Here is a 27,842-nt window from a genome sequence, read left to right as displayed (position 1 = left end):
GCCTCAAGCACTAAAATGTGCTTTTGCTGGAAGAAAGGCGATATCTATATAACTCTTTTGTCTCACATAGGAGCCAACTCTGCTGGTTGTCCTCTCTGGGCCAGATCATCCCACCAGCATCAGAAAGAAGGAAGAGATGCACGGAAATGCTGTCACATCAGACTAGCACAGACCCTACTAACTTGCACATTGGAGGGATGTCGCATGCATGTAGAGTTGGTGGCACAAGGTGTAGGGCACAGAACTAGAATGCAATAGATGGTGTCAGAGATGTCTGGGTATAGTTCTTGGAGGAAGACCGTTTAAGTCACGATGATACTCCAGGGAGCAGGGAAGTGGAGAACCAGGAATCACCTTTTGGGGCACAGTATTTGGAGCATTAGTAGCAGCAGATGTGTGGATATCTGACAAGAGTTCCTTGAGGCAGTGGGGGCTCAAAGACTGAGGTTGGAGGAGTCCATTGTTGTCATGAGCTCCATGTTGTTTAGAGGGCTCAATCACATGAGCTCTGATCATGAGGGAATCAGCCCTCATACATTGCTTCACTTGGAATAGATGCAAGAGCAGCATCTCTGCTAGAAAAGTGTGTGAGTCTCACTCAACAACCTGGATCATTCAGAGTATTAGCGCTGACATCCAAGGAATGTGATGAGCTGCATACCTTTAACAGGAAGGCCATTCTGTTGGCAGAGCAGTTACTGGAGTGGACGACCGCTGTGGCCCAGTAGCCAATCTCACCTGAAGGCGAACCTCGTAGAGATATCTGACAAATGTGAAAGTGAAGTCTTCTCAGGACTCTTATCTTCCTCCACCTCACCAGCCCTTCCACCAGAGCCTGTTCTGCTCCATATATGCAAACGACCATGGCTGACCATGCAGAGAGGCTCCAGTCTGAAGTAGGCCCCCAGTGGGCACTTGCACAACAAGGTCAGCATCATATTCCTCATTGCCATATCGGCCAAGAAGTGAACAGTCTGCCTCTGCCTCCTGAGATAGCGTGCAGGGGCTCTTCACAGGACTGTGAGAGCAAAGAGTGCCATCTCACCTAACAGCACTCAAGGGTTCACAATGGTTACACTTGCCATATTGTATTTCTTATATTTCAGTGCTTTTTGAATATCGTTACTTTCACTTCTACAAGACTTGGTGTGTATGTGCACTAGAGACCTAAAGCAAAATGAAAAAAAATTAAAGTGATCTTAAATAACGATGGTGGCAAGCTGAGGTCTATCTCAAAGTGCCATCAACAGGAGCAAGGATTTGAGCTGATTGTTGAGGCACAGGAATGCTTCCTTTGTTGCTCAAAGGCTCAAGCACTGAGATACTACTTTTGTTTTCCATCTAAGCATGTGTTTAAGGGAGGTTCTATCATCAGACTCCACAACTAGATGCTGACCAGTGACTGCAGCTCAAGCATTGGTGATGGATGCAAGATATTCATCTACATTGCAGTGTTGAACTTTGACCTAGGAGTGGGCATTGTAGCACAGTGGGTTATGTTTCACCTGGGTGTTATTGATCAATTGCTGTCCCAACTACAGTGGCTGCATTGTCATTCTAGATGTCACAGGGAATGACATATGCTTCTACAAACTGCACATGTGGAAAACAGGAATGATACCCAATTTTTAAGCATTGTTTGCAATAGATGTTTTAAAAGTTCTTTTAAGGAGCTGTAATGTTACAATTATGTCATCCTCGTGTGTGAGGTATCACATCTGTCTGTATGGCACAACATGCATTTATATCAGGATGTAAAAGGTTTTAAGCATTAAGTTGTGTCACACTGTGCATTGTAGGCATAGTTTGATTATGGGCAGGTTAGTATCACACTTACATTCAATGGCACTCCTGTGAGGGGTCTGATCTGTTTTGAAATATGATGAGACCCATGTTTATAATGGAAAGAATAACAGCCTTTTAAATGCAACTATTTCAAAGGGTGGGATTTTACAGTTGTTCTTGCTGTCCGGATCTTCCCATTCCATCAATGGCGACACACACCCCCCCCCCCCAACCCCGACACTGTCATGGGTTTCCCGGCGATGGACAGTGCCACCAATGGGAAACCTCTTTGAAAGCAGCGGGACCAGAAGTTGCTGCCAGCGGCAGTGATAGGCCACCTCTGCTACCATCAAACACACTGCAGTGGGGTGTGGAAAATCCCACCACTCTATGATGTTCATTCACTCCTTTGAGCAATTGTGGAGTCAGTTTACAAGGATCCTTATGTGGAAATATGTCACCAGGGATTGGCTAATGGCAGTTGCTACATAGATAGATCTCATGAAAATTTACTTTGTACAAGGCCCCATCTGACAATGAAGCCCTCCTGCATGGTGTCTGCTGACCATATCTCCATGTCTCCTTGCTGCTCTGCAAGTGGCCAGCTCCTCCATTTTAGAATCAGATTAATATACGAGGTTTTCCTCTTCCTTATCTTCCTTCTAGAGGCTTTGGGAAAGAACGTACCATACGTGGCTCATTAAGGAACTTAAAAATAGTATCAAATTGAACGAAAAAGCATACAGTTCCATGAAATTAGTGGCAGGTAAGAAGATTGAACAGATCATTTAAAAAAAAGCAAAGAATATCTTAAAAATGGTAAGATTAGAGCTGGAAATATTAAAGTAATAGTTTTGACAAACATTTAAAAAGAAAAAGACAAAGTAAATGATGGTCCTTTACAGAGTGAGTCTGGAGAATTAATAATGAAAAATAAGGAAATGGCTGATGAAGTGAACAGACATTTTGTATCTGTCTTCACCATAGAGGGTACAACTAACAACCTAGAAATAGGTATGCATTAATAGATGTGCATTAAAAGGTGAAAGGGAGGGAGAAACTTAAAGCACTTGCCAAGGAATCACCAAGGAAAGAGTACGGAGAAAATTATTAGAATTAAAAGCTGACAAGTCCCCAGGTCCTGATGGATTTCATCTTGGGTCTTAAGAAGTAGCTGCGGAGATCATGGTTGCATTGGTTATAATATTTCAGAATTCCCTAGATTCTGGAAAGGTCCTATTTGTTTGCAAAATAGTGAATGCAATTCCTCTATTCAAGATAGATTCAGATTAACACCTGTCATAGAGAAAATGCTGGAATCTATTATTAAGAAGGTTAAAAGCAGAGCAGTTAGAAAGTCTCAATGCAATCAGGTAGAGTCAACATTGCCTTTGAAAGGGAAATAATGTTTGACCAAATTATTTGAGGAAGCAACAAACAGTGTAAGTGCAGGGATGTCTGTGAATATGACATACTTAGATTTCCAGAAGGCATTTGACAAGATGCCACATCAAAGGTTACTGCACAAAATAAGAGTTTGTACCATTGGAGGTAACATACCAGCATGGATAGAGGATTGGTTAGCTAACAGGAAACAGAGGCAAGGATGACGCAAAGATAGATAGGGAATGTATGTTGTAAATAGAGTACAAGTTGTCTGCAAAGGGATATAAATAGATTAAGCAATAGGCAAAAATTTGGACTATAAAATGGGAAAAATGTGAGCTTGTCCATTTTGACAGGAATAATAAAAATGCAACATATTATTTAAATGTAGAGAGGTTGCAGAACTCCTAAGGTTCAGGGAGATCTGGGAGCTCTAGTACGTAGAAACATAGAAAATAGGAGCATGACTAGGCCATTTGGCCCTTCGAGTCTACTCTGCCACTCATTATAATCATGGCTGATCATCCAACTCACTACCCTGATCCCATCTTTTCCCCCATATCCTATAATCCCCTTTGCCCCAAGAGATATTTCTGACAACTCTTTGAATACGTACAATGTTTTGGTCTTAATTGCTTTCTGGAGTAGTGAATTTCACAGGCTTCCCACTATAGAAACACTAAATTACATAAATCACAAAAAGTTAGTATTCAGCTCTAGTAAATTATTGGAAAGGCAACTGGAGTGTTGCTGTTTATTGCAAGGGGAATGGAATGTTTTGCTGCAGTTTTATAGGGTATCAGATTTTTTAGCATATTTTCACATCCACACAGTTTTTTTACCCTTTAAGGAATATTTGGGAGAAATGGTGGATGGATTTCTGAGCTGATTATCAACCTGTTAAACTGCATTGAACACTCCTTCCATGGCCAACATGCCCTGGCATTGGACTTGAACCCAAAGCTTCTGGTCCAGTAGTAGGGATGCTTCCACTGTGCCATAAGGCCTTTGAGGATGTTAGTAAGACTATATCTAAAGTACTTTGCACAGTTTTGGTCTGCTTATTTAAGAAAGAGTGTTCTCTTCCTGTTGGGGAACTCTTCATTGGTCACAGGCATTCGGCCTCTGATCTTTGGGTAAGCATTCTCAAAGGCTGCCTTCACGACACATGACAACGCAGAGTCGCTGGGCAGAGACTGATAGCCAAGTTCCGCACATGAGGATGGCCTCAACCCGGATCTTGGGTTCATGTCACACTATCTGTAACCCCCACGATTTGACTGGGCTTGCAAAATCTCACTAACTGTCCTGTCTGGAGATATACACATCTCTTTAACCTGTGCTTAATGCTCTCTCCACTCATGTTGTCAGTACCTTTAAGACTTGATTGCCTGCAAGACTCGCATTACATCCATTATTCTGTAAATTGAGTTTGTCTCTTTATATGCCCTGTTTGTAAACAGAACTCCCATTTACCTGATGAAGGAGCAGTGCTCCGAAAGCTAGTGGTTTTTGCTAGTAAATGAACCTGTTGGACTTAAACCTTGTGTTGTGAGACTTCTTACTGTATTTTAAGAAGGACATAATTGCATTAAAAGCAATTCAGAGAAGTTTCACTCAACTGATGAGTGGGTTATTCAATGAGACAAGGATGGGCATGTTGGGCCTGTATTCATTAGAGTTTGGAAGAGTGAGAAACAATCTTATCGAAACATATAAGATCCTAAGAGCCCTTGAAGGGTGAATGTTGAAAGGATTGTGGGAAAGATGAGAACACAGTTTAAAATAAGAATTTTCCCATTTGAAAGGGAAATGGAAAGAATGTTTTTCTCTGAGGGTCATGAGACTGTGGAACTCTTTTTCCCAGAGTGGTGGAGACATGGTCATTCAATATGTTTAAGACTGAATTAGATAGATTGTTGATTGAAGGATTGGAGGTAGGGAGGAAAGTTGAATTGAGGCTGAAACCATATCAGGCTTTCTTAACTATAGTGTTGGCATGGGGGGACCAGGGCAGATTGTTGATGATCTGGGCACCTAAAAACTTGAGGCTCTCAATCATTTCTACTTCATTCCCGTTGATGTAAACGGGCATGTTCTCCACTACACTTCCTGAAGTCGATGACAATCTCTTTCATTTTGTTGACATTGAGGGAGAGATTATTGTCATCCACTAGTTCACCAGATTCTCTATCTCTTTCCTGTACTGAGTCTTGTTGTTGTTTGAGATCCCACCCACTATGGTAGTGAAGTCAGCAAACTTGAAAATCGAGTTGGAAGGGAATTCGGCCGCAGTCAACGGCGTATAAGGAACATAGTAGGGAGCTGAGAACACAGCCTTTTGGGGCACTGGTGTTGAAGATGATCATGGAGAAGGTGCTGTTGCCTATCCTTCCTGATTGTGGTCTCTGAGTCAGGAAATTCAGGATCACGTCACAGAGGGAGTAGCCGAGGCCCAGGCCACGGAGTTTGGAGATGAGTTTCATAGGAATAATGCTGTTGAAGGCTGAGCTATAGTCAATAAATAGGAGTCTGACATAGGTGTCTTTGTTATCCAGGTGTTCCAGGGTTGAGTGCAGGGCCAGGGAGATGGCATCTGCTGTGGACCTGTTGCGGCGGTAGGCAAACTGTAATGGATTCAGGCAGTCTGGGAGGCTGGAATTTATTTGTGCCATGGCTAACTTTTTGAAACACTCCATAATGATGAATGTCAGAGTTACCAGATGAGTCAGTAAGGCACACTGTTTGGCTTTTCTTAGGTACCGGAATGCTGGTCATCTTCTTGAAGTAGATAGGGACCTCTGATTGTTGTAAAGAGAGGTCTGCAAATACCCCCACCAGCTGATCGTGCAGGATCTGAATGCTTGTCCGGGTACCCCATTGGGGCCAGTTGCTTTCTGTGGGTTGATCTTCGAGAAAGCTGCTCTGATATCTGCAATGGTGACCTCAGATAAGGGTTCACCTGAAGCTTTCAGGGTGTGGGGGGGGGGGCATGCTTTTGCTGATCTCTTGCTCAAAACAGGCGAAGAATACAATAAGTTCATCAGGGAGGGGTGCGTTGGAGCCAATGATTTTACATGCCCTCATTTTGTAGCCTGTTTTGTCTTGCAGACCTTGCCATAGTTGGTGGGGGTCCGTGTGGTTAGCCTGGGATTCTAACTTCGTCCAATACTGTCTTTTGGCATCTTTGATGGATCTCCTTAGATCGTAGCTGGCTTTCTTATACAGGTCAGGGACTCCTGACTTGAATGCCTCAGTCCTAGATTTCAGCAAGCAGTGGATATCCCTGTTCATTTATGGTTTCCAGTTGGGAAACATGCATATTTGCTTCTTTGGCACACAGTCTTCTACACACTTACTAATGAAGTCAGTTACTGCAGTGGCATACTCATTCAGGCTGGTTGCAATGTTTTTAAGTACTGACCAATCCACTTACTCCAAATAGTCCTATAGGAGATCATCCGATTCTTCAGACCAACATTGCACAGCTTCCTTTGGTGGATTCTCCCACCTCAGTTTTTGCTTGTAAGCCGGGAGCAAGGGCACAGCCTTGTGGTCTGATTTGCCAAAATGTGGGCAGGAGATAGAGTCGTAGGCATGTTTGATATTTATGTAGCAGTGATCTAGGATGTTTGGACCTCTGGTGGAACAGGAGACATGCTGGTGGTAACCTGGTAGTATGCTTTTGAGCTTGGCCTGATTGAAGTCCCCGGCCACAATAAACGAGGCCTTGGGATGTTTCATCTCAAGGCTATTTGTAGTGGTTATATTTCATCCAGTGTAATCTTCACGCTGCATGGGATGGGATGCAAACTGCCGTCAGGATAACGGACGTGAATTCTGGCGGAAGGTAGTAGGGGCAGCATTTTAGCATCAGCTGCTTCACCATGCAGTGTATGTCTGTCACAAAATCATGGTTTAACTAAGTCGCCTTCAGCACTATCATATTGAGGAAGGACATCCTAGATCTGTGCATCTTCCCCAAAGGGTCAAACCTGGTTGTCCTCCCTCTCTTCCACCTCCTTCCTGATATCATGCCACAGCTTCTTTCTCCTGACCTATGGCTGTCTCTCTGGGATTGAGCAACTGACATTGACTTGCTCCTGTTTTAGAGGGTGCCTTGCCTATTTTGCTGTTTACTCAAATGAAGTGTAATGTGTCCTTCAAAAGTACAAACTTCCTCCTTGAACCTGTGTGTGAGAGTCAGTTGGGACAACAAAGGATTGCTTTGGGAGACCTTCCATTCCTTTGGGAGATGAGAAGATAGTTTGAGTTAAGTTCTTGACACTTCTGGGGCTGTAAATACAAATGTTAAGATAAAGCTAAGAGTACCTTCCCTTTCCAAAGGCTATCCAAAGAACAGACTTGTATTGACCTAGTTCGCTCTGCAAACACACTACTCGAATGCCAAATCCAATTTATTGGAGGTAGCTAATGATTTAAATGGCCAGCAGTGTCCATGAACTATGTATGTATAAACCCACTACCCCATTTCACCCCCATTCCTGCCATGTAAAAATAAGAAGTGCTGTTTTTGGGGATGAGACTTAGAAATTCTATTCTCATCTACCATTTTTGCCACAACAGAGACTCATATATTTTACGCCAAATATCACAACCCCCATAGTGACTGATAATTTTTAAAAAAGATCAAAATTTCCCAATGATTGATGCAAAGAAATTGCACAAGATTTTGTTTTAAGACTTTAATTGGAGCAGATAAACTAAAATCACCATCAACTAATATTACTTAGTGGGCAACAAATGGACTAAATTATAGAAGAGCTATTCCCCAGTAACTTCTTAGCACAGCTGAAAGCTCCGTGCCATGTGTATGCATTACAACACATCCTCACAGATACTTAGCCTTGTATTTGAAGTCCCAAATGTCTCTTGCCAACTCAACAGGCTCTATTCCCCCTGCTTCGCTCAGCTCAATCTTACACATTTCAAACAACGCATGCCTTTGCTCACTCTGAGCATATCAAGTGGACTTCCAGCAACAAGGCACCCACTGTACTCATCCATTATCCTGGTACAGATTGCACGCCAGTTGTGGATTGAAGTGTTTCGGGTTCGTAATTGTTCTTTCTTCAAGCTGGTAAGAAGCACCCAGCTATAAGCACATTATATGTACTAAGACAAATACAAGGACATTATGTTTACTAAGCGTACCAAATTATCATGCTACTAGGTTAAATTTTGGAAATACTAAAAGCCATTTATCAGCAAATTAGAACTCAGAAAATCTGAACATAATCTCCCAGTTAGAGCATCATTCGTCGTATGATACTAGTGCAAATACATCCCCCACACTGTTCCATAAAAAACATTGGCATTTGCACCTACACCTCCAGGCATCTGACTCAGAGATGTCTCTCCCCACATCAGACTGAATGGATGGTGCCTCAGTGTTTTGATAAAAGAGTAAATAGTCCATATGCTGGAAACTCTCAGTTGATCAGACAGTATCTGTGGAGAAAGAAACCTAGGGCTTGCGTTTTAGCTGCTGATGAGGGGTGGCACAGTGGTTAGCACTGCTGTCTCACAGTGCCAGGGACCCAGGTTCGATTCCTGGATTGGGTCACTGTCTGTGTGGAGTTTGCATGCTCTCCTCGTGTCTGCATGGATTTCCCCTGGGTGCTCCAGTTTCCTCCCATGGTCCAAAGATGTGCAAGTTAGGTGAATTGGCCATGATAAATTATCCATTAGTGTCAGGGGGATTAGCAGGGTAACCATATGGGGTTGCAAGGATAGGGCCTGGATGGGATTATTGCTGGTGCTGCCTTGATGGGCCGAATGGCTTCCAGCACTGTAGGGATTCTATGATTCTGTGTAGGTACACATAGAGTTTAATGCCTACAGCTGACATGCTAGATTCTCGGTTCCATGCCACCCCTGAATATTTTGCCAGAAGCAGGATGAGGGATGGCAGGGTTATCCAAGTGCAAGTGGCAGGTTGCCAATTGAGGCAGTTGTAGCCCTTTTAGGGGATTTTCTGGTCAGCCTTCAGGTTCCTGCAGGCAGTTGCCTGGTGGTCCTCACCAGTAGCACTTCCAGCCTGCCTAGATTTATCAGGTTGCCCTGTGGATGGGTTCCACAGAAGTGACTCAGTTGTAAAGGCCTTGTTTTAAAATTTAAATCAAAAACCATTGGGAAAAGGGCCCTTTTTACTCATCTACCACGACACCCTGCAGCTGCTTCCAAACTGGTCAGCACCTATTAGCTCTCCATGTTCATAACTCTACTCCTAATTGACCAGCAAGCACACCCTCTGGCCATTAGCTGAGGAAAAACACAAGTACGATTGTTTCCCATTAAATCCTAGCAGCAAGGTCCAGAAGGCCCAGAGTGAAAACCCTGCTCATAGACTTCAAGTTGCAGGTCAGTGACCTTTGTATCAGAACGCCTCTGCCCATTCACAATGCAAAATATTAAAGTTACTCACTGCAAACTAGAAATTATTTCAATTTGATGAAACCTTTGTACTTGCAAATTAACACAGAAGGGATAAAATTTGATTACAGCTTTTGAAATGAGTTACACTTTCATTCCAGTGTCTATGTGCACGCACACACTAAACCTCTTGATTATTTCAACATACTGATGGGATAAAGTTAAATTATTGCCAATTCTAATGTTATTAATTTTAATATTCATTTATGATTAGTGTAATAATGCCTGATTTGATTATACTAAAATGTGAGAATTCATGAGATTCTGCCCCTCAGTCAAAACATCACAAAATTATCCCTTTAATAAACTCATTAAAATTGAGTTTTGAAGACAGTGCAAAATAGGCTGACTGTTTGCCAAATGACATCTCTCAGCTTGATAATTCCAAGTGTTATCATCATTGATCATCAGTGTTGCAATATCTACAATACTGAATAAAGCACCAATTCCATAAAACAATTTCCCTTTTTTTTTTGCTGGTTATTGGTATTGCCTCCCCTCTTTAAAAAAAATGTTCTTGCTACAGCACTTCTTTTTAAAAAAAGGTCAATATTTAATGTAAAACTAAAGTGTGTACTTCTAGTGTGTGTCCATTCTAAAGACCTAGTTAACCAACAAAGAGAACCTCAGGGATTTAAAGATTTGTTTGAAGCATATTCCATATAATCACAGATGTCATGAGTTGATGTACACAAAATCTAGTCTTACCCCAGAGAGCTGTGGCAGCTCAGTCTTTGCATATGTTCAAGACTGAGATGGATGGATTGCTACACATTTAAAAACATCCAGGGATAGTGCAATAAAATGATGAAATAGAAAATCAGCTATGATCGCATAAGGTGGAGTGGGCTGAGGGGGCTGAATGTTGAATTCTTGCTCCTATTTCTTATGTTTTTATGTTAGATAATGGCAATCAACTCCAGTAACTACTGCCGAATGGAGATGCATTTTAATATTCCACTTAGGGATCAAGACATTTAAATAGACCAGTCCCTCAGATTTGAGTGATAATTCCAAAAGGAAGAAGTTAACTTTTGTGTCATGCTTTCAGAGGCACTATTTCCATAGGATGTAATGTTTCATTTTCTTGAAGTAGACAACTCACTACTGTCTGATTTTCAGGAAAGAAAGCCATCTAACCAACTGCAGAATAGGCTAACTACTGTGGTCTTTAGAAAAAGTATAATAAGGATAATATGATATTGCAGTATATGAGAGAACCAACATTTTCTTCTCACTGTTGACTGGCTTTCGAGTTTCTTTTTACTTCCACAAGGGTATTCGCATAAGGCCATGATTCCTGTCCTGTTCCTGCACTGGGATATGCATTTCCCAATGTGTTGCACCCATATTAGATTTTTTTTTAAAAAAGGATGAAAGATCAGATAAAAACAATTTGAGCTATAGCCACACTCCCCTGAGATCATTGATAAATGGTTGGCCTCGATTTTCAGTAATAACTTTCATACTAACACTGGCATCAGAATAGAAAAACTAAGCTAATGAGGAGAGGATGAGACTTGTCAAGACTTTACAAAAGAAATCATGTATGTCTTTAAAAACTGTTCATGCTATGTTGTTTTGTGTAAATCGTTGATAAACCTGAGATATTTAGTTTTGGTTTGAGTCTTTCATTTCTTCTGGGCTGGTGCTTAATACTACATGTGGTGACTTATATACTTATTAAATTTTCTTTTAGAATGGTTTTACTCCGCTGTATATGGCTGCCCAGGAGAATCACATTGAAGTTGTGAAGCTGCTGCTGGAGATCGGAGCTAACCAGAGCACAGCCACTGAGGTAGGCTACTCTAAGCTGACAATTCATTCAATTAATATTTGTAGAATAATAAGCAGCAATTTTTAAGACTGTGTTACTAATATTAACATTGAAATATTAGAAGCATTTTCTCCTAGTCAGTCATAGATTTGACCAGTGACAATTCACCAAACCTCAAATCTGATGTGCCAGAATTCTTGATCAAAATAAAGATGCAATGAGTGATCTCAGCATTATTTTGTGCACAAATGTTGCAGCAACCTCAGGTGAGGTGCAGTTCATTGCAGATCTCCCAAAATTGTTGCCCAAGCTGTAATACCCCATCTTTATAGCTTTGGGAAGGTGACATCTTGCTGTCTGCCTTGTCATTAAAATGCATTGAATGGAAAGTTGCTGTATTTGCACAGTAGTTACAAACTAAAATCATTCTTTTCACAATGCGATGTGCTAATTCCTGCCAATCAACTCGTCTGGCACTGGAAATTAACTCCTATAATTGTGGAATTTCATTTCTTGGGTTTTATTTTTTGGTTGTGATTTTTAAAATGTAAAATTAAGAAATAAATGTTCTTTTCTGTTCTGTATTCTCACTCCCTTGTTCCAATCTTTCTCTTTACTTAGCTTTGTGTAGGTGACCCAATACAGAATTCACCCCTTCTAAATTACATTTCCTTTTAGTCTTTGCATGGTTTATTTCAAAATTACTCAATCTGATTGATTAAGGAGATCCACTTGCCCCTGGTTAGTCATGTCTCAGATACTCATTTGCTCACACTTGATTAGCTTGTACTTCATTTGCAATCTGCCACATAAAAAAACTAAAAAGCTAAATGTGCAAGGGAAAGTTTACTGATGCAAGATAGTTTAAATGCAGTTCATTCGAACAATCTTTTGTTAACTTGAAGTTAAATTGAGGAGTTCTGTCTTTCCCTCTACATTTGCCAAATATCCATACATCAAATTGCAATAGAAAGATTAGTTTTGCTCTTGGTTACAAAGTAGAGGATGGAAAATTAAAAACAATGCAGCGTTTGCGGTCTTTTCATTTAAGTTAATGATAGAAATAAATCATAGAGTTATTGCAGCTCAGAAAAAAGCTGTTTGGCCCATTGAGCCCTTTTGCTTACACTCTGCAAAAGCAAATAACAACACCCACTTTCACCTCCCCCTCCACTTTTCCCCGTCATTCTGCAAAATTTTCCCCATCTGCAGTTTTTTCAATTCCCTTATGAAAGCCACAATTAAATCTAATCTCGCCACCCTTTCAGGCCGTGCATTCAAAATTATAACTAATTGCTGTGTTTAAAAAAAATCCTCATGGTGCCTTTAATTATTTTACCAATCATTTAAACCTGTGTCCTTTGGTTCTTGGTCCTTCCACTAATGGGAACAGTTTCTCCCTAACTCCTCAGTCTCAACCTTTCATGATTTTGAACACCTCTATTAAATCTCCCTTTGACTGTCTCTTCTCCAAGGAGAACAACCCCAGCATCTCCAATCTGTCCATCAAATTGAGGTCCCTCATTCCTGGAAATATACTTGCAAATCTTTTCTGCATCTTCTCTATTTTATAAATATTTTGCCCATGTGACAACAGTTACTGCACTTAAGACTTGCGCTTAAAAAGATTTGAGATGTTGCTGAGATGTATGAGACATAGTTTTGTCTCTTTTTGATACCGGAAGATGACTAAAAGCGAAAGAAAGGAACTGATAAAGGGAAGACTTCTGATTTTCCTGTCATTCCATTGCCTACTATTTCTGAAAGACCTCAATAATCTTGCATAAACCAGCACACAAATGTGAACCCTTGGGCTATGAAATCCAATGAGTCTTGTTAAATGAACTAAATAATTTCATGTAAATTTCAGTTTAGAGTATTGGCCATTTATATGACAAATTGACCGTGCTTTTCCGAATGTGGCTTGAGGTAGGTCCCCATGGACCATAGTTATTTAATTCCATTTTCGTGTTGCAAGATTGAGGGGCTTATGAGGGCCTCTGGCAATGCTATAGTCTAAGGTCAGAGTCTTTAACATATAATTACTACAATCGCTCTAATATGCAAATATTAGAAACAGACACCAATCAGACATGAATCAACAAACTAAATCAGCAGAAACAATAGGCTTTCTCTTGCAAACAAATTTCTATTCTTTCATTGTACCCAACTATAAGCTTCACTGAATCCATTGATAAGGGAAAGAACATAGATGTTGATGTAAACCATGACTGGAAGAAAATGGAGCTAGTTCCTTTATTGGACAATCCACTTATTTTTCTAATGTATGTGAAATTCAGGTAATCCAGTACACTCAGGTGCAGACCTAGGAATATCTCCACTATTTTGTATAATTTTGTCAGTCAGTTTTTAGGAGTGATGGGGCTAGGGGTGCAGTAGCTGGGCAAGAGATTTACAAAATTATATGAGGAATGAGCAACCAGAGTTCATTTCATTGGTCAGAAAAGATTAAGGGGTAGTCTGAAGCAGTTGTTCAAAATTATCATAGGTTCTGATACAAAAATGTTACACTGTCAATGAAGGTCATTACCATTGGAATGAAGGGAGAAATTCAGAGAATTTCTTTCACAAAGGACTGTCATTGGACATGGAATTTCCTCACCGAAACTGTGGTGCATGCAAATTCACAGTGCTCTTAAAAAAGCAAAACTGATAGGTTTTTGAGGGGAAAAGACATTTTAAAAAGCATGGCCGAGAGGGCAGGGAAATGGAATGATGTTAATTGATGTTTCACAGAGCTATTGCAGGTGCAGTTGGCTAATCAGCTTCACTCAATGCTGTAAAATTCTGATACTGCTAGAGTTACCCATGGGGCAGAGATCTGCAGGCACCTTCTGTACTTGCCCCTAGGTTATGATGAACCAATGTGGGTTACAGCTTTAATGAGGCACAGGACATAGCCAAAGATGCTGTGGGTTTCCTATTCATCAGTGCGATAAATGGCAGATGGCCTTGGCTTCAACTGATCCAGTAAATCTATGCATTTTGAGAAATGTAAGGTAGGAACTTTGCCTGCACAAAGTGGACCTTTTGTTTCTCTTCAGTTAGCCTGCTGTTTGTTTCACATTCGAACATCAGAGAAGTTGCAGTCAGTGTATGTTAAAGGCTTGGACCTTGGATCCAAGTGGCCTGAATTCTTTGGGGCTTCTCACAATCACCTAGAATAATGTCATTAGGAAACCAGTAAAACCATCGGAAAAAGATGTAAACTACCTTAGAATTTCAGGGACGCTGCTTTTTCCGAAGGGTGACATTGTAAAAATTGTGAGCTTTTGAAAGAATTCTAGGCAGAATTAGAAGCAAAAGTCAATGGGGAGTGCATCCTCTTTGATGATGGCAGCCCCTCAGCCATTTAACGTTCCATAGAAGTCCTGCCTCAAAGAGTTGTCAGCCAAACAGTTTGATCGTTAGCATTGTAATCCCAGCAATGGTAATTGGAGCTGTGGCCGCTGGGGCTATAGGTAGTCCCAAAAGGCTAAATCCTTGAGATCAGGATCAAGAAAGTGTGGGAGGTCTCATGGGGTGTCATGAGGTCTGGAATGGATGAGGAGGTGGGATGGGGTGTGTGCAGGAGTCTTGATGGAGAGGCCAGGGAGGATGGAGCACCTATGAACATATGAATTAGGAGCAGGAGTAAGCCACTTGGCCCTTCGAGCCTGCTCTGCCATTTAATAAGATCATGGCTGATCTGCTTGTAACTTCAGCACCATGTTCCTTCCTACCCCCAATAACCTTTCACCTGGGGATTGGGGTATCAGACTCTTTGGGAGGTATCAGCTGGTGTGGAAAAGGGTCTTGAGGGAAGCACCTTTTCCTATCAAAGCTGATAGAGATAGAGAGGCTGAAAATGGAATAGAGCTCTGTCAGGAAATGGGGTGGGAGGAAGTATAATCAAAATTGTGGGAATCAGTGGGATTAAAGTTGATATTGGTTGGGAGCAGAGGCAGATTTGCAGTTCGTGTGATCCTGTGCTCAACTTCATTTCTGCCCCACCCCCACCAACCTCAAGCCCCTCCCTACCCTTCCTCACCCCCAGAACACACAGGCAGAAGCTACAAAATGAAGATGAATGTGCACTGTTGCGCTTCAGATTGATAGTGCAGCTTCATATTGCTAAGACTGATCTTAATTTTAGTGAAGTGTCTGAAAAAGCAGGCATTCGCACAGTCAATCCTATGTTTTATCAGCTTCAATTCAAGATCGGCAAAAATTGGGTTAATCTTTTAACAATAAAGCTGTAATTCTGGATTTCAAACGGCACACACCCTGCTCTTCTGCCCATTCCCACCTCGCAAACTCCAAACCGTTCTCCTAAGGGACCGCCAACCCCATCACAAACTCTCCCTTCCTTTAAAACGCAACCTGGCCCTCTCACACTCTCTCCCTCCCTGAAAGTCTTCAACCCTGGCTAATGCCCTCAAACAGTCTCCTCCCTCCACCCCTCACACTCTCCCATTCTTACAATCTCACTCATCACTTGCCTGATGCCTTCAAGGCCGCCTCCTGTCTCACTTGAGTCAGGGGGTTGTGCCTCGCTGTTGCAGGCCTGCTCTGGGTCGAGTTGCAAACCTATTCACCTTTCGCAAAAACACTGAAACTCAGTAGCTTCTATCTCTCCCTCCCTGCTGAGTCACCTCTCTTCATCCCTCAAATGCATGTCCTCAAGTTAAACGTTCATATGATTTGGACCAGCGTTTTCCTGTTCTTTCAGGGTCTACTTTGTTTGTATTACCTGCTGATCGAGCCTGTCAGCAAATGTAATCTGCTTGAATGCACCAGCTGGTGTACCCCACCCCTGCCCCTACGTGCACACAATTGGTTAGGGTCCTGTGCCTTGGCATAGTGTGTTTCATTGTCAATTGGTCTCTGGTTGTGCCTATCTCCAGAAATATAGCTGGAGAAGTCAAGGAAGGAAGAGAAGAGTTGAAAATGGACTATGTTGTTGTGGTTTATGCATCAGAAAAATGCAGAGATGGCAAACAAGAATGCGCAGCGGTTTTATTTACATTTCTTCTAAAATGTCTGTTCTCATGCTTACAGCTTCTAGCTTTCAGTTTAATTTCTTTTTCTCAGTCACCATATACAAGCTTGGCTAATAGCACAGAGAGCAGTCAACAGACACACAATTACACACCAAACAATTGAATAATACACATGTAGGGAGGAGATGGAAATTGTAGGAGAAGTTGATGAGATGAGAAGTAAGTGGCATTGATTTAGTCATAAATGTACCAGAACAAACAGTGAGGGGGAGGAAATAAGGACTGGGGGAAAAAAACATGTTCTACTATCTCATGAAAAGGCAGGAAGTAGTAAATAGAGCTGAAGGATAACCTGTTCAATGTGAGAACAAGTTCAGGTAGAAGAGTTGGGTGATGAATATGAACTCGCAGTGCCTCTTTACTCTAGGAATAAAAAAACCTTTAGGTTGTGCTGGTGGGGGATGGAGGTGGCGAGGGATTGGACATCCATTGAAAAGGAGACCATTATATCTGGGAAACTGGAAACTATTGAACTGGTGGATTGCATTATTAATGTGGTGACTGTAAATAGGAAGAAACCAAAGAAGGGGAGAAAATAATGAAGTTGATATAGAGAGAAATATGTTCCTTGGGGCCAAAGTAGACTGAAATAATGTGTCTACCTGGACAGTCCTGTTTGTGGATCTTAGGAAGGAGTACAAGTGGACTGTGAGGCATTTGGGAACTGAAAGAGGCTGTGAATGGACACTCTGTAGAGTAAACGAGGTCAGTGACAGTCTGGAAAATAATGGCTTGTTGCTCATCGATGGACTTGTGATCCGGGGTAGGTAGGATTGGTTGTCGGAGAGTTAACATTCAGCCTGCGTAAGCTAGAGGTCTATTCATCAAGAAACAACATCATCGCCCTTGTCAGCGTGTTTTGGATTGAACACTAAGTTCAACAACTTCAGAGCATAATCTCTATCCTGCAGCTCCACTTCATTCCCATTTATTTTGTTTCATTTCTTTTTTTCCTCTTATTAATCCATTTTTATTACTTTTTTATGCTTATTCTTATTTTTATTTTTCCAATTCGAAAAGCTCATTTTCAATTTTGTTTCACCCTCACCTCCCCACCCTTTGTTCTGCCATTTACACATTCTGATCTCTTGATTGATGCTATCAGCACCATTCACATTGCCTTTGTCCTTACCATTCACATTGCCTTTGCCATCTTGTGTATTCCATCCCAATCAATTACAGACACCTCTCACCCTCGCAGTATAAATCTTGTCCTATTTTCCTGGTCTTCAACTTTGATGAAGGGTCATTCTGCCTCAAAACATTGGTTGTATTCTCTTTCCACAGATGCTGTCAGACCTGCTGAGATTTTCCAGCTTTTTCTGTTTTTGTTTATTGATAATGCTGTGTTTGGATCTGAGAAACAATGGAGCGCTGCAAGCTCAGAAGTTATAGGTTACAGTCGGTGAGCTAAGTGGAAACATTATGATGGCTGAAGTTATAATCGCACTTTCCAATGAAAAGACCTGGAGAGGGTAAAAGACAAGAGGGTGTGGAAAGATAATCCTGATGGTCAGGGGAAGGGTCCAATTGGTGGAGAGGTGACTTCTGGCCACATATGTGGGCACAGAGATGATGAGCTCAACATCATACAGCTAAAATTTCATTGTGTTGCAGGTAAAGCATGAAGGCTACAGTTAGTGACCTATAACAGAGTCATAGAATCATAGAGGTTTACAGCATGGAAACAGGCCCTTTGGCCCAACTTATCCATGCCGCTCTTATTTTTTCACCTCTGTGTGTTTGCTCTTTCCCATCCTCTTGGCTTTGTTGAGGTTAACTGAGTGGCAGCTCTTGAACATCTGAAAGTATAAACACAGAAGGGGAGGAATGGGCTGAGTTAATAATCTGAAACTTCATTTCATGCCAGATCTCATGATGAGGGTGGAGAGGGAATTGCTAAGGGACATAAGACAATAATTTAACATCATTCTCAATGGTTTTTCCAATGCTGGGTGCCATAGTTTCTGTTGTGGCTGGCCTGATGACTTGGACTTGAAGTCCTGAGTTGACTGAATGGAGGGAATTGTGGCAATCCATCACCACCTCTCTGTTCCTGTTATGTTTCTGTGGTTCTACTGTTAAGGACTGCCTTATCCTATAAGAGAGGGGAGAATACCAGTGATTCTGTGGTATTGTGTTCGTTTGATTGTGCCTGTTGAAGGTGAAGAAGCCTGTGTAATCAGTAGGAGGTGAATGTAAGGCTTACATCATTGGAACTTTTGTGTGGGCAAGGAAGAGACATGAAGTATGTGAATGTTAGGCATGAGTTCTGAGCGCTGGGGAGTGCTGATGTGTGAATGCTGGCAATATAGGGCAATGAGGTGAGTGTGAGGCTGGAATTTTGGTGGGTATAGGATGACATGTGAAGATGCATTCACTGTCCTTGACTGCATGAGTCTGGTCATTAAACAATGTCCGGTACTGCTACCAGGTTCGCGGGGCTAGACAGTGAGCTTTGACCTCCCTTACCTTTTGCTCCCATTTTTGTAGGGCCTGGTATGAGGGCCTCTTAGCCTCAGAGAAAATGACCTTTCTCCTTGAGGCCCCTTCCAAAACAAGTGGCAAAGCAGAATATTGCAGATGCTGGCAGTTGGAAATAAAAGAAAATGCTGGAAATACACAGCTGTTCAGGCACTATCTGTAGAGAGAGAAACAAAATTAATGTTTAAGGTTGATGAACTTTTATCAGAGCTTCAACACTAGTGCCTTGAATGCAGCATCTGAAAATGTTTGAACTCCTTTTAGTGGTTTGTACTTTGTTCCTTCACTTTACCTGTATTGGAATGAATTATTTGCAGCCTTTAGTTATCCAGTACAGCTTCTCTTTAAGAGGGACAGATTTCCTTGAAGGCTAGTTGGAATCCATGTCAGTTTTGATTCCAGGGTGCCATGTTGTGTCTGCCAGGGGTTGGTTTAGCTCAGTTGTTTGGACAGCTGGTTAGTGATGCAGAGTGATGCCAACAGCATGGGTTTGATTCTGGTACTGGCTGGAGTTATTCATGAAGGCCTGTCTTCTCTACCTGCCCGTCATTTGAGGTGTGGTGATCCTCAGGTTAAATCACCACTGGTCACAGCCTATGGTCATCTTGGACAATTGCGACTTTACCTGAGTGTACAGCCAGACAGCAGTGCGGGTTGTGCAGGGCTACATGCCAAAATATAAATGAGGAGACAGCAAAAAGTTTACATGCCGCCTATTCGCATCGGGCCCAGCACAGACAGATTGTTAATGGCAAAGTGCTGAGTAGATATTTTGTGTCTGTCTTCACAGTAGAAGACATGAGCTTCATACCAGAAATTGACCATAACCTAGGGTTTAAAATGATTGAGGAAATTATTGAAATTAATATCAGCAGAAATGTATTGGTGGAAGGGACTTAAGAAACTGAGTTACAGAGAAAGGCTGAATAGGTTAGGATTTTATTCCCTGGAACGTAGAAGAATGAGGGGAGATTTGATAGAGGTGTATAAAATTATGATGGGTATAGATTGAGTGAATGCAAGCAGGCTTTTTCCACTGGAGGCTAGGGGAGAAAAAAGCTAGAAGACATGGGTTAAGGGTGAATGGGGAAAAGCTTAAAGGAAATATTAGTGGGGCTTCTTCAAACAGAGAGTGGTGGGAGTGTGGAATGAGCTGCCAGATGAAGTGATAAATGCGGGCTCACTTTTAACATTTAAGAAAAGCTTGGACAGGTACATGGATAAGAGGGGTGTGGAGGGATATGGTCCAGGAGCAGGTCAGTGGGAGTAGGCAGAAAAATGGTTTGGCACAGCCAAGAGGGTCCAAAAGGCCTGTTTCTGTACTGTAATGTTCTGTGGGTCTAAAACCTGACAAATCCCCAGGACTTAATGGCCCACAACGTAGGGTTCTGAAAATGTTGCAGATATAGTAGATACACTGGCTATGATCTTGTAAAATTCCTTAGATTCAGGGACGGTCACGTTAGATTGGAAGTTGACAAAGGCTGCACCAATCTTCCAGAAAGGAGGAAGAAAACAGTGAACTGCAGACCTGTTAGTCCAACATCAGTTATTGGGGAAGTGCAACAATGTACTTATAAAGGCATAGTATGATTCGAACAAGTCAATATTGCTTTACTGAAGGGAAATTCTATTTTACACATGCATGAGAGTCTTATGCCAATGTAACTAGCAAGGTAGATTAAGGAGAACCAGTACATGGAATATACCTGGATTTCAAAAAGGCATTTGAAAAGGTGCCAAAACAAAGTTTAATTGTCAAGATAAAGCTAATGGAGTTGGGAGTGATATTTTAGCAAGGATAGAGGATTGGTTACTGAATGGAAAGCTGAGAGTGTGCATAAACAGGTTCACAGGTTCTTTTCACGTTGACAGGCTGTGAATAGTGAATGGAGTATCTCAAGGATCAGTATTGGGACCTCAGCTATTTATGATCTATATTAATATTTTAGTTGAAGAGACAAGAGAGCGACGTATCAAAGTTTGCTGATGATACCAAGCTAGATAGATAGGAAGTTTAGCTGTGGGGAGGACACAGAGGCTGCAAAGAGATTTAGCCAGATTAAGAGTATGAGCCACAAGATGACGGATGCAGTGTGTGGGGAAAAAAAGTTGGATTTTTTTTAATAAGTTATGAAACTTGTAAGTGTTGATTTTCAAAGAGTCTTGGGTGCGCTTATAAAAGGAATGCAAAAAGTTAGCATGCTGATGCAGCAAACAATTAAGAAGGGAAATTACATGTTGGCCTTTATTCTTGTACTCCCATCCACCTGAAAAAAAGAAATCTTGTTTCAGTTGTAAAGATTTTTGGTCAGAATACTCCTGGAATACTGTGTGCAGTTTTGGTCTCCACATTTAACACAGGATATACTCACATTGGAGATGTTACAATGAAGTTTCACTGGATTAGTCACTGGAATGAGGGGTTTGTCCTATAATCAGAGGGTAAGTAATTTGGGGTTATGCTTTCTGTTGTTTAGAAGAATGAGAGACAATCTCATTGAAACCTACAAAATTTTGAAAGGGGTTGATAAGGAAGATGCTGAGAGATTGTTTCTGCTGGAGGGGAATCTAAAACATAGCAGCATAGTCTCAGGATAAGGGGTCAATCATAAAGGACTGGGATGAGAAAAAAATTACTTCACTCAAAGGTTATGAATCTTTAGAATTCTTTACCCAGATGATCAATGAATATGTTTAAGGCTGGGATGGACATAATTTTAGTATCTCATGGAATTAAGGGATAAGGGAGTTGGTGGGAAAATGGAGGTGAAGCCTAAGATTAGCCATGATCATATTGAATGGCAGAGCAATTTTGACGGGCCATATGTTGTACTGCTGCTTCTATTTCTTGTGTTCTTGTTTTTCTTGTGTTCTAGTCCAATTAATCCAATTTTATTAATCTAATGACCAGGGAGACAAATAACCTGCAACAGGGGATGAAAAATGATATTAAAATTGTCAGAAGTTATTTTTCTCCTTTGAAATGAAAGATTGAACTCTTAGATTAAAACAATGTAAGTCTGTTACCTCAGTTCTATTTATCCACGTTTGCTCTAATACTCTTATCTAATAAAAAATTATCTCATTTTTTTCGAGGACTTTTCAATTTTCCTAGCATCGACAACATTATTAGGGCGTTGAGTGGGAGAAGTTCTTGATTTCAAGAACAAAGAAAATTACAGCACAGGAACAGGCCCTTCAGCCCTCCAAGCCTGCACTGACCATACTAACCGACTTGACTAAAACTCCCTACCCTTCCGGGGACCATTTCCCCCCATTCCCATCCTATTCATGTATTTGTCCAGATGTCACTTAAAAGTCACTATCACATCCACTTCCGCTACCTCCTCCAGCAAAGAGTTCCAGGCACCACCACCCTCTGTATAAAAAAACCTGCCTCGTACATCTCCTTTAAACCTTGCTCCTCGCACCTTAAACCAATGTCCCCTAGTAATTGAGTCTCCCACTCTGGGGGAGAAAGCTTCTGACTATCCATTCTGTCCATGCTTCTCATAATCTTGTAGACTTCTATCAGATTGCCCCTCAACCTCCGTCGTTCCAGTGAGAACAAACCAAATTTCTCCAACCTCTCCTCATAGCTAATGCCCTCCGTACCAGACAATATCCTGGTAAATCTTTTCTGTGCCCTTTCCAAAACCTCCATATCCTTCTAGTAGTGTGGTGACCAGAATTGAACACTGTATTCCAACTGCGGCCTAATTAAGGTTCTATAAAGCTGCAACATGACTTGCCAATTTTTAAACTAATGCCCCCAGCTGATGAAGGCAAGCATGCCATATGCTGCCTTGGCTACCTTCTCCACCTGCGCTGCTACTTTCAATGATTGGTATACTTGTACAGATTCCTCTGCCTATCAATACTCTTAAAGGTTCTGCCATTTACTGTATATTTAATGTATTTGACCTTCCAAAATGCATTACCTCATATTTGTCTGGATTAAACTCCATTTGCCATCTCTCTGCCCAAGTCTCCAACCAATCTATACCCTGCTGTATCCTTTGATGGTCCTCATTACTATCCTCCAACTTTTGTGTTTTTGCAAAATTACTAATCAAACCAGTTAAATTTTCCTCAAAATCATGTATATATATTACAAACAGCAAAGGTCCCAGCACTGATTGTCATAGCCCTCCATTCAGAAACACACCCTTCCACTGCTACCCTCTGTCTCCTACGACCGAGTCAGTTCTGTATCCACCTTGCCAGCTCACCTCTGATCCCATGTGACTTCACCTTCTGCACCAGTCTGCCATGAGGGACCTTGTCAAAGGCCTTACTGAAGTCCATATAGACAACATCCTCATCAATCATCTTTGTCACTTCCTCAAAAGACTCGATCAAATTAGTGTGACACGACCCCCCCTTCACAAAACCATGTTGCCACTTGTTAATACATCCATTTATTTCCAAGTGAGAATAAATCCAATCTCAAAGCATCCTCTCCAGTAATTTCTCTACCACTGATATAAGGGTCACTGGCCTGTAATTACCTGAATTATTCTTGCTACCTTTCTAAAACATAGGAACAACATTGGCTACTCTCCAATCCTCTGGGACCTCCCATGTAGCCAATGAGGATACAAAGATTTCTCTCAAGGCCCCAGTACTTTCCTCTCTTGCCTCTGTCAGTATGCTGGAGTATATCCCTTGTCTACTTAATATTTTTCAAGAATGCCAATACCACCACCTTTTTGATCTCAACATGACTCAAATTATCACACATACCTTTTCTCACACTCATCATCCGCCAAGTCCTTCTCTTTGGTAAATACTGAACCAAAGTACTCATTTAATACATTGTCCATTTCCTCTGGCTCCACACATAGATTCCCTCCCCTGTCCTTGAGTGGGCCAATCCTTTCCCTGGCTACTCTCATGTCTTTATATATGTATAAAAAGCCTTGGGATTTTCCTTAATCCTGCTGGTCGATGCTTTTTCATGACCCCTTTTAGCCCTCCTTACTCTTTGCTTAAGCTTCTTTCTACTTTCCTTGTATTCCACACTTACTTTGTGTGAACCCAGCCTCCTTGACAAATGCTTCCTTTATCTCTTTGATAGGCTCACAATATCTGTCATTATTCAAGGTTCCCAAAACTTGCCATACTTATCCTTCATTCTAATAGTAATGTGCTTTCCACTATGCTTTGTATGAAAAGCTTCTCCCTGAGTTAAATTCTCAGTAGCCTGGGTATAATTTATTGTAATATCCCCTTGCTCATGATTCTCCCCATCAAGAGAATTAAAATTGCAATGTCTACCCTATCAATATATTATCATAAAAATCCTTTTAACATATTAAACACTTTGATTATTTCTTCAATACTCAAGGGAACATAAATCAAGTTTATACAATTGTCAGGGAGTGTTTTTATTTATAAGCAGTATGAAAGAGAAGGGATGGGACTACATTATAATAAAATTCCTCCATGTTTTCTGAAAACATTGCTATTTGCTCCTTCCTATAAAGATGTTGAAAATGCAATAACATTCAAGAACAATATATGCAGCAATCTAACTTTCTTTGCAAAAGCAACTGAAGGAGGGATTTTGAATCATATAAATCCTCTTGCAAAGTCACAAGCTTGCTTGAAAATTGGCTGCAGTGAGCTCATTGCATCCTTTCTTTATCTTACCCCATCTTTTGATCTGACTTTTGCCACATCAACTTTCGGGGCTGTTCTCACCATTTGTGGATTCCAGCCACAGGCTCAGTCTGAGGAAAACACAAGAGTTCATGGCACAATGAATTTTAATAAAATGGCAAGTGTGAGAAGCTCAAGGCTCAGTTGTATTTTAGTCTCGAGGCATTAATGTCAGCATTTCCCTTAGTGTACCCGATTTGCTTCTGAAACCTTCAAGGGCATTTTGAAAGAGACAAATTTCTGATCCAGAAATTAATGCAGCACTCACCCAACTGAGTTCACTTATAGTGGGCAGAATTCGGCCTGACACACGTATATGATGCATGCATTCATTAACTCACATCACTTCAGCCAAGCTGCAGTAGTCCCAAGAGCATGATGCATGGCGTCTGCCAATGAAAATTAATTTTATTTCTTTCATCACAGGGCCTTTTATTTCTTTGGCTTTCAGCTGTTTCCATAGCTGTAAAGAACAGAGGTTTATCACTATAGGCACAGAAAATAACACTGCATTCTTATTTTAATTGAATCATACCATTTTACAGTATGGAAAAAGTCTATTTATCCCATTACAGTTGCCCTACTTGTTATATAAGAGCTATCCACTTAATTCAATCTCTGTATTTTCCCCTATCCTTTTAGTTTTCCCCTTTTTAACTGTGGCTTCAGCTGTATCTCAACTGCTTTTAAGCCAGAATGTTGTAGGTTCAAGTCTCATCCCAGGACTTGAACACAAAAGGTAAGACTTATTCCAGTGCTGTACAGAGGGAGTGCTGCAGTATTATTGGGGCTGTTTTTGAAATGAGATGTTAAACTGGATCCCATGACATTTTTTTGAAGAAATGAAAGGAAGTCACCTCTGGTGTGCTGACCAGTATTAATGTATATTAGCTATCAGTATCCTACAATGCAACAGTGACTGCATATCAAAAGTACTTATTTGGCTATAAAGCACTTTGGGACATCAGGTGGTTGTGAGAGGTGTGGTATTACTGCAAGTCTTTCTTTATTTTTGAGGCTTATCAAATATGTGTTGTATCCAATAATTGCAGAACAAGCAGTACGTGTGTACTTGTTTAAACGTATATTGGTTGCATGACAAAAGTCTTGATTCAGTAAAAATGTGACCCAGTTGAAAGAATGCAGTTAAGCACCCTGAATGTCATATTTTGTTCAATTACATTTTTAAAAATTACTCTTTTAAGGTAATGTTTTCTATCTTTTCTTCCTCATTTTTCTTTTCCTTTAGTCATTTGATCTTCAAACAAAAATGATGTACAAAAGTACTTAGTTCTTTATCCCTGGTAGCAATGTTTCAGCTACGTATCCCATGTAATCCGGCCACTGACGAGGACTCAGTAGGGTGATGGATCAAACTATCAAACATGAGTATCATGTAGCCTTCTACCGTAGCACTTTAACATCTCTGAAGTAGTTTCCACATTGTAGCAATGCTGAAGTTGCAGCATAGATTCAGAGGCAGAACTTGACCTTATTTCGGAGAGAGGTGTCGTGGATGGAACTTGTGAAGGAGGCAATCTCGCACTTTGTGGGCTTGATAGATGAAGTCTAAGTCTAGTGCAGTGTCAAATTGTTTTAGAAAGTGCCCAGAGAGAACCTAGTGATTACCTTTGAAATCTTTAAATGCTTAGAAAATATAGATGCTATTAATGCTTTTAAAACAAATAAATGATGATAGTTGCTTCAGATAGCATGGCTATATTTTAATTTACCTGTACTTTATAACAATCCAGTATTGTGTTAGCAAGAAGAGATTGCTACCCTTCATAAAATGGAATCATAATCTGACCATGTTTTATGACTATAACCTGTGTAATAAAGCATAAGAGCCAGCATTTGATCCATTGTGTTCCCTAATTGTCATTGGTGTTGTTGAAAACAACCTGCCAAAACAGTGTCTTGGGACAGAAAGAGTATTAAAATTAAATTCCACCCCATTATTTTGCCTGTTCAAGACTTGGTTCACACTCAGGAGCAGTTCCATGCTTGTTGGCTGCCTGTTGCTACCTAACCCAAAAGACCATTTTTTTTTATGTGTGAACCTCAACAGAAAATCAATGTGTGTCAAAAAAAAATTATTTCTGAGGTCAACACAGCCTAGCCTACTGCTGTCCTCATCTAATTTTCATGTGATCACAGTCTATATTAGCTATTTGGTAGCAATCAAGCAGGAACCCTGGCTGCGTACTTGATGCATTTACAAACTAAGCTGTCAAAAAGATGAGATGTATGTGTTGAAGCACTAGAGTAGTAATCTCTATAGGGTTCTAACGGAAAGGTGTAAAATATTGCAAAACAATCGATTTTAGAAAGATGAAAAGAGAATGAGCGATGGTTCGCTGGAAAGAGAAATTTGCATTTCAATCAGCAATGACTTTAGAAAGGAACTAATAAAGTTTTGGTATCATAATATTATTAAAACTGTGACTACTTCAAATTTAATAATGCAGTGTGTAAATAGAAATTAGAAACAAAATGATATTGTAAATGAAGGTGTGGGGGATCTATAATTGTAAAATGTAAAATTAAGAGCAGGTTTGAAATTATAAAAGGGATAAGGAAAGCAAGGAGAGTATAAGGGAAAATTTCAAAAAGACATAGTGAAAAGATGGTGAAATGGGCAAAAAAGTGGCAGATAAAAATCAGTATCAGTTAATGTTAGGGTTGATATATTTGGTAAAAACAAGACCTTGAATAATTATACTTCGAACAGTGAAGATTGTGTGACACTGATGCTTAGAAATATAAATCCAAATGTTTTCAAAAGTCTGGCACTGTGCCTGGTTTATAATCATAGAATGTGAAAGTCTAATTAAGAACTGTTTTCTCCTGAGTGGTGGTGTCAGTGGGAGAGGGAGGGGGAAGTCCCTTGGGGGGGAAGCAGTCAGTGGAATTCCGTGGGATGTTTATTTTTTGAACTTTGTGTTTTTAAGTCAGGGCAGTGCACTGATCTTTCAGAAACTGAGTCTGCCCCCAACAGAATTATATTATGGGATTCGCCCTTTTGTTTTTGGCAGTGTTGGAAAACCTGGCAGGGCCGCCAATGAGCTGTCCTCTGCTTTTCCTGCCCAAGTCAACACTTGGCCAAAAATTGGAAAATCCTGTCCAATAGGTTATATGATAAGACATATGGGAATGTAAAAACTGAGATGTAATAGTTAAATCAATGTAAAACTTGATTAGGACCACAACCTGGAGTATTA

General features: G+C 40.8%; 1 protein-coding gene across 1 annotated transcript in view; it reads left to right on the top strand.

Annotated features, from left to right (window-relative positions):
• Positions 1 to 27,842, top strand: part of LOC145344555 (ankyrin-2-like) — an 831,416-nt gene that overhangs the window by 581,616 nt on the left and 221,958 nt on the right. Inside the window, exon 7 of the mRNA XM_080191753.1 lies at positions 11,327 to 11,425. Coding sequence (XP_080047879.1) covers positions 11,327 to 11,425 — 99 coding nt within the window. The remainder of the gene's footprint in view (positions 1 to 11,326; positions 11,426 to 27,842) is intronic.

The sequence above is a fragment of the Carcharhinus amblyrhynchos genome, chromosome 1 (genome assembly GCF_965287045.1).
Source record: "Carcharhinus amblyrhynchos chromosome 1, sCarAmb.v2.hapA, whole genome shotgun sequence".
In the NCBI taxonomy this organism is placed as follows: Eukaryota; Metazoa; Chordata; class Chondrichthyes; order Carcharhiniformes; family Carcharhinidae; genus Carcharhinus; species Carcharhinus amblyrhynchos.
This window is presented reverse-complemented; position numbering and strand designations above follow the sequence as displayed.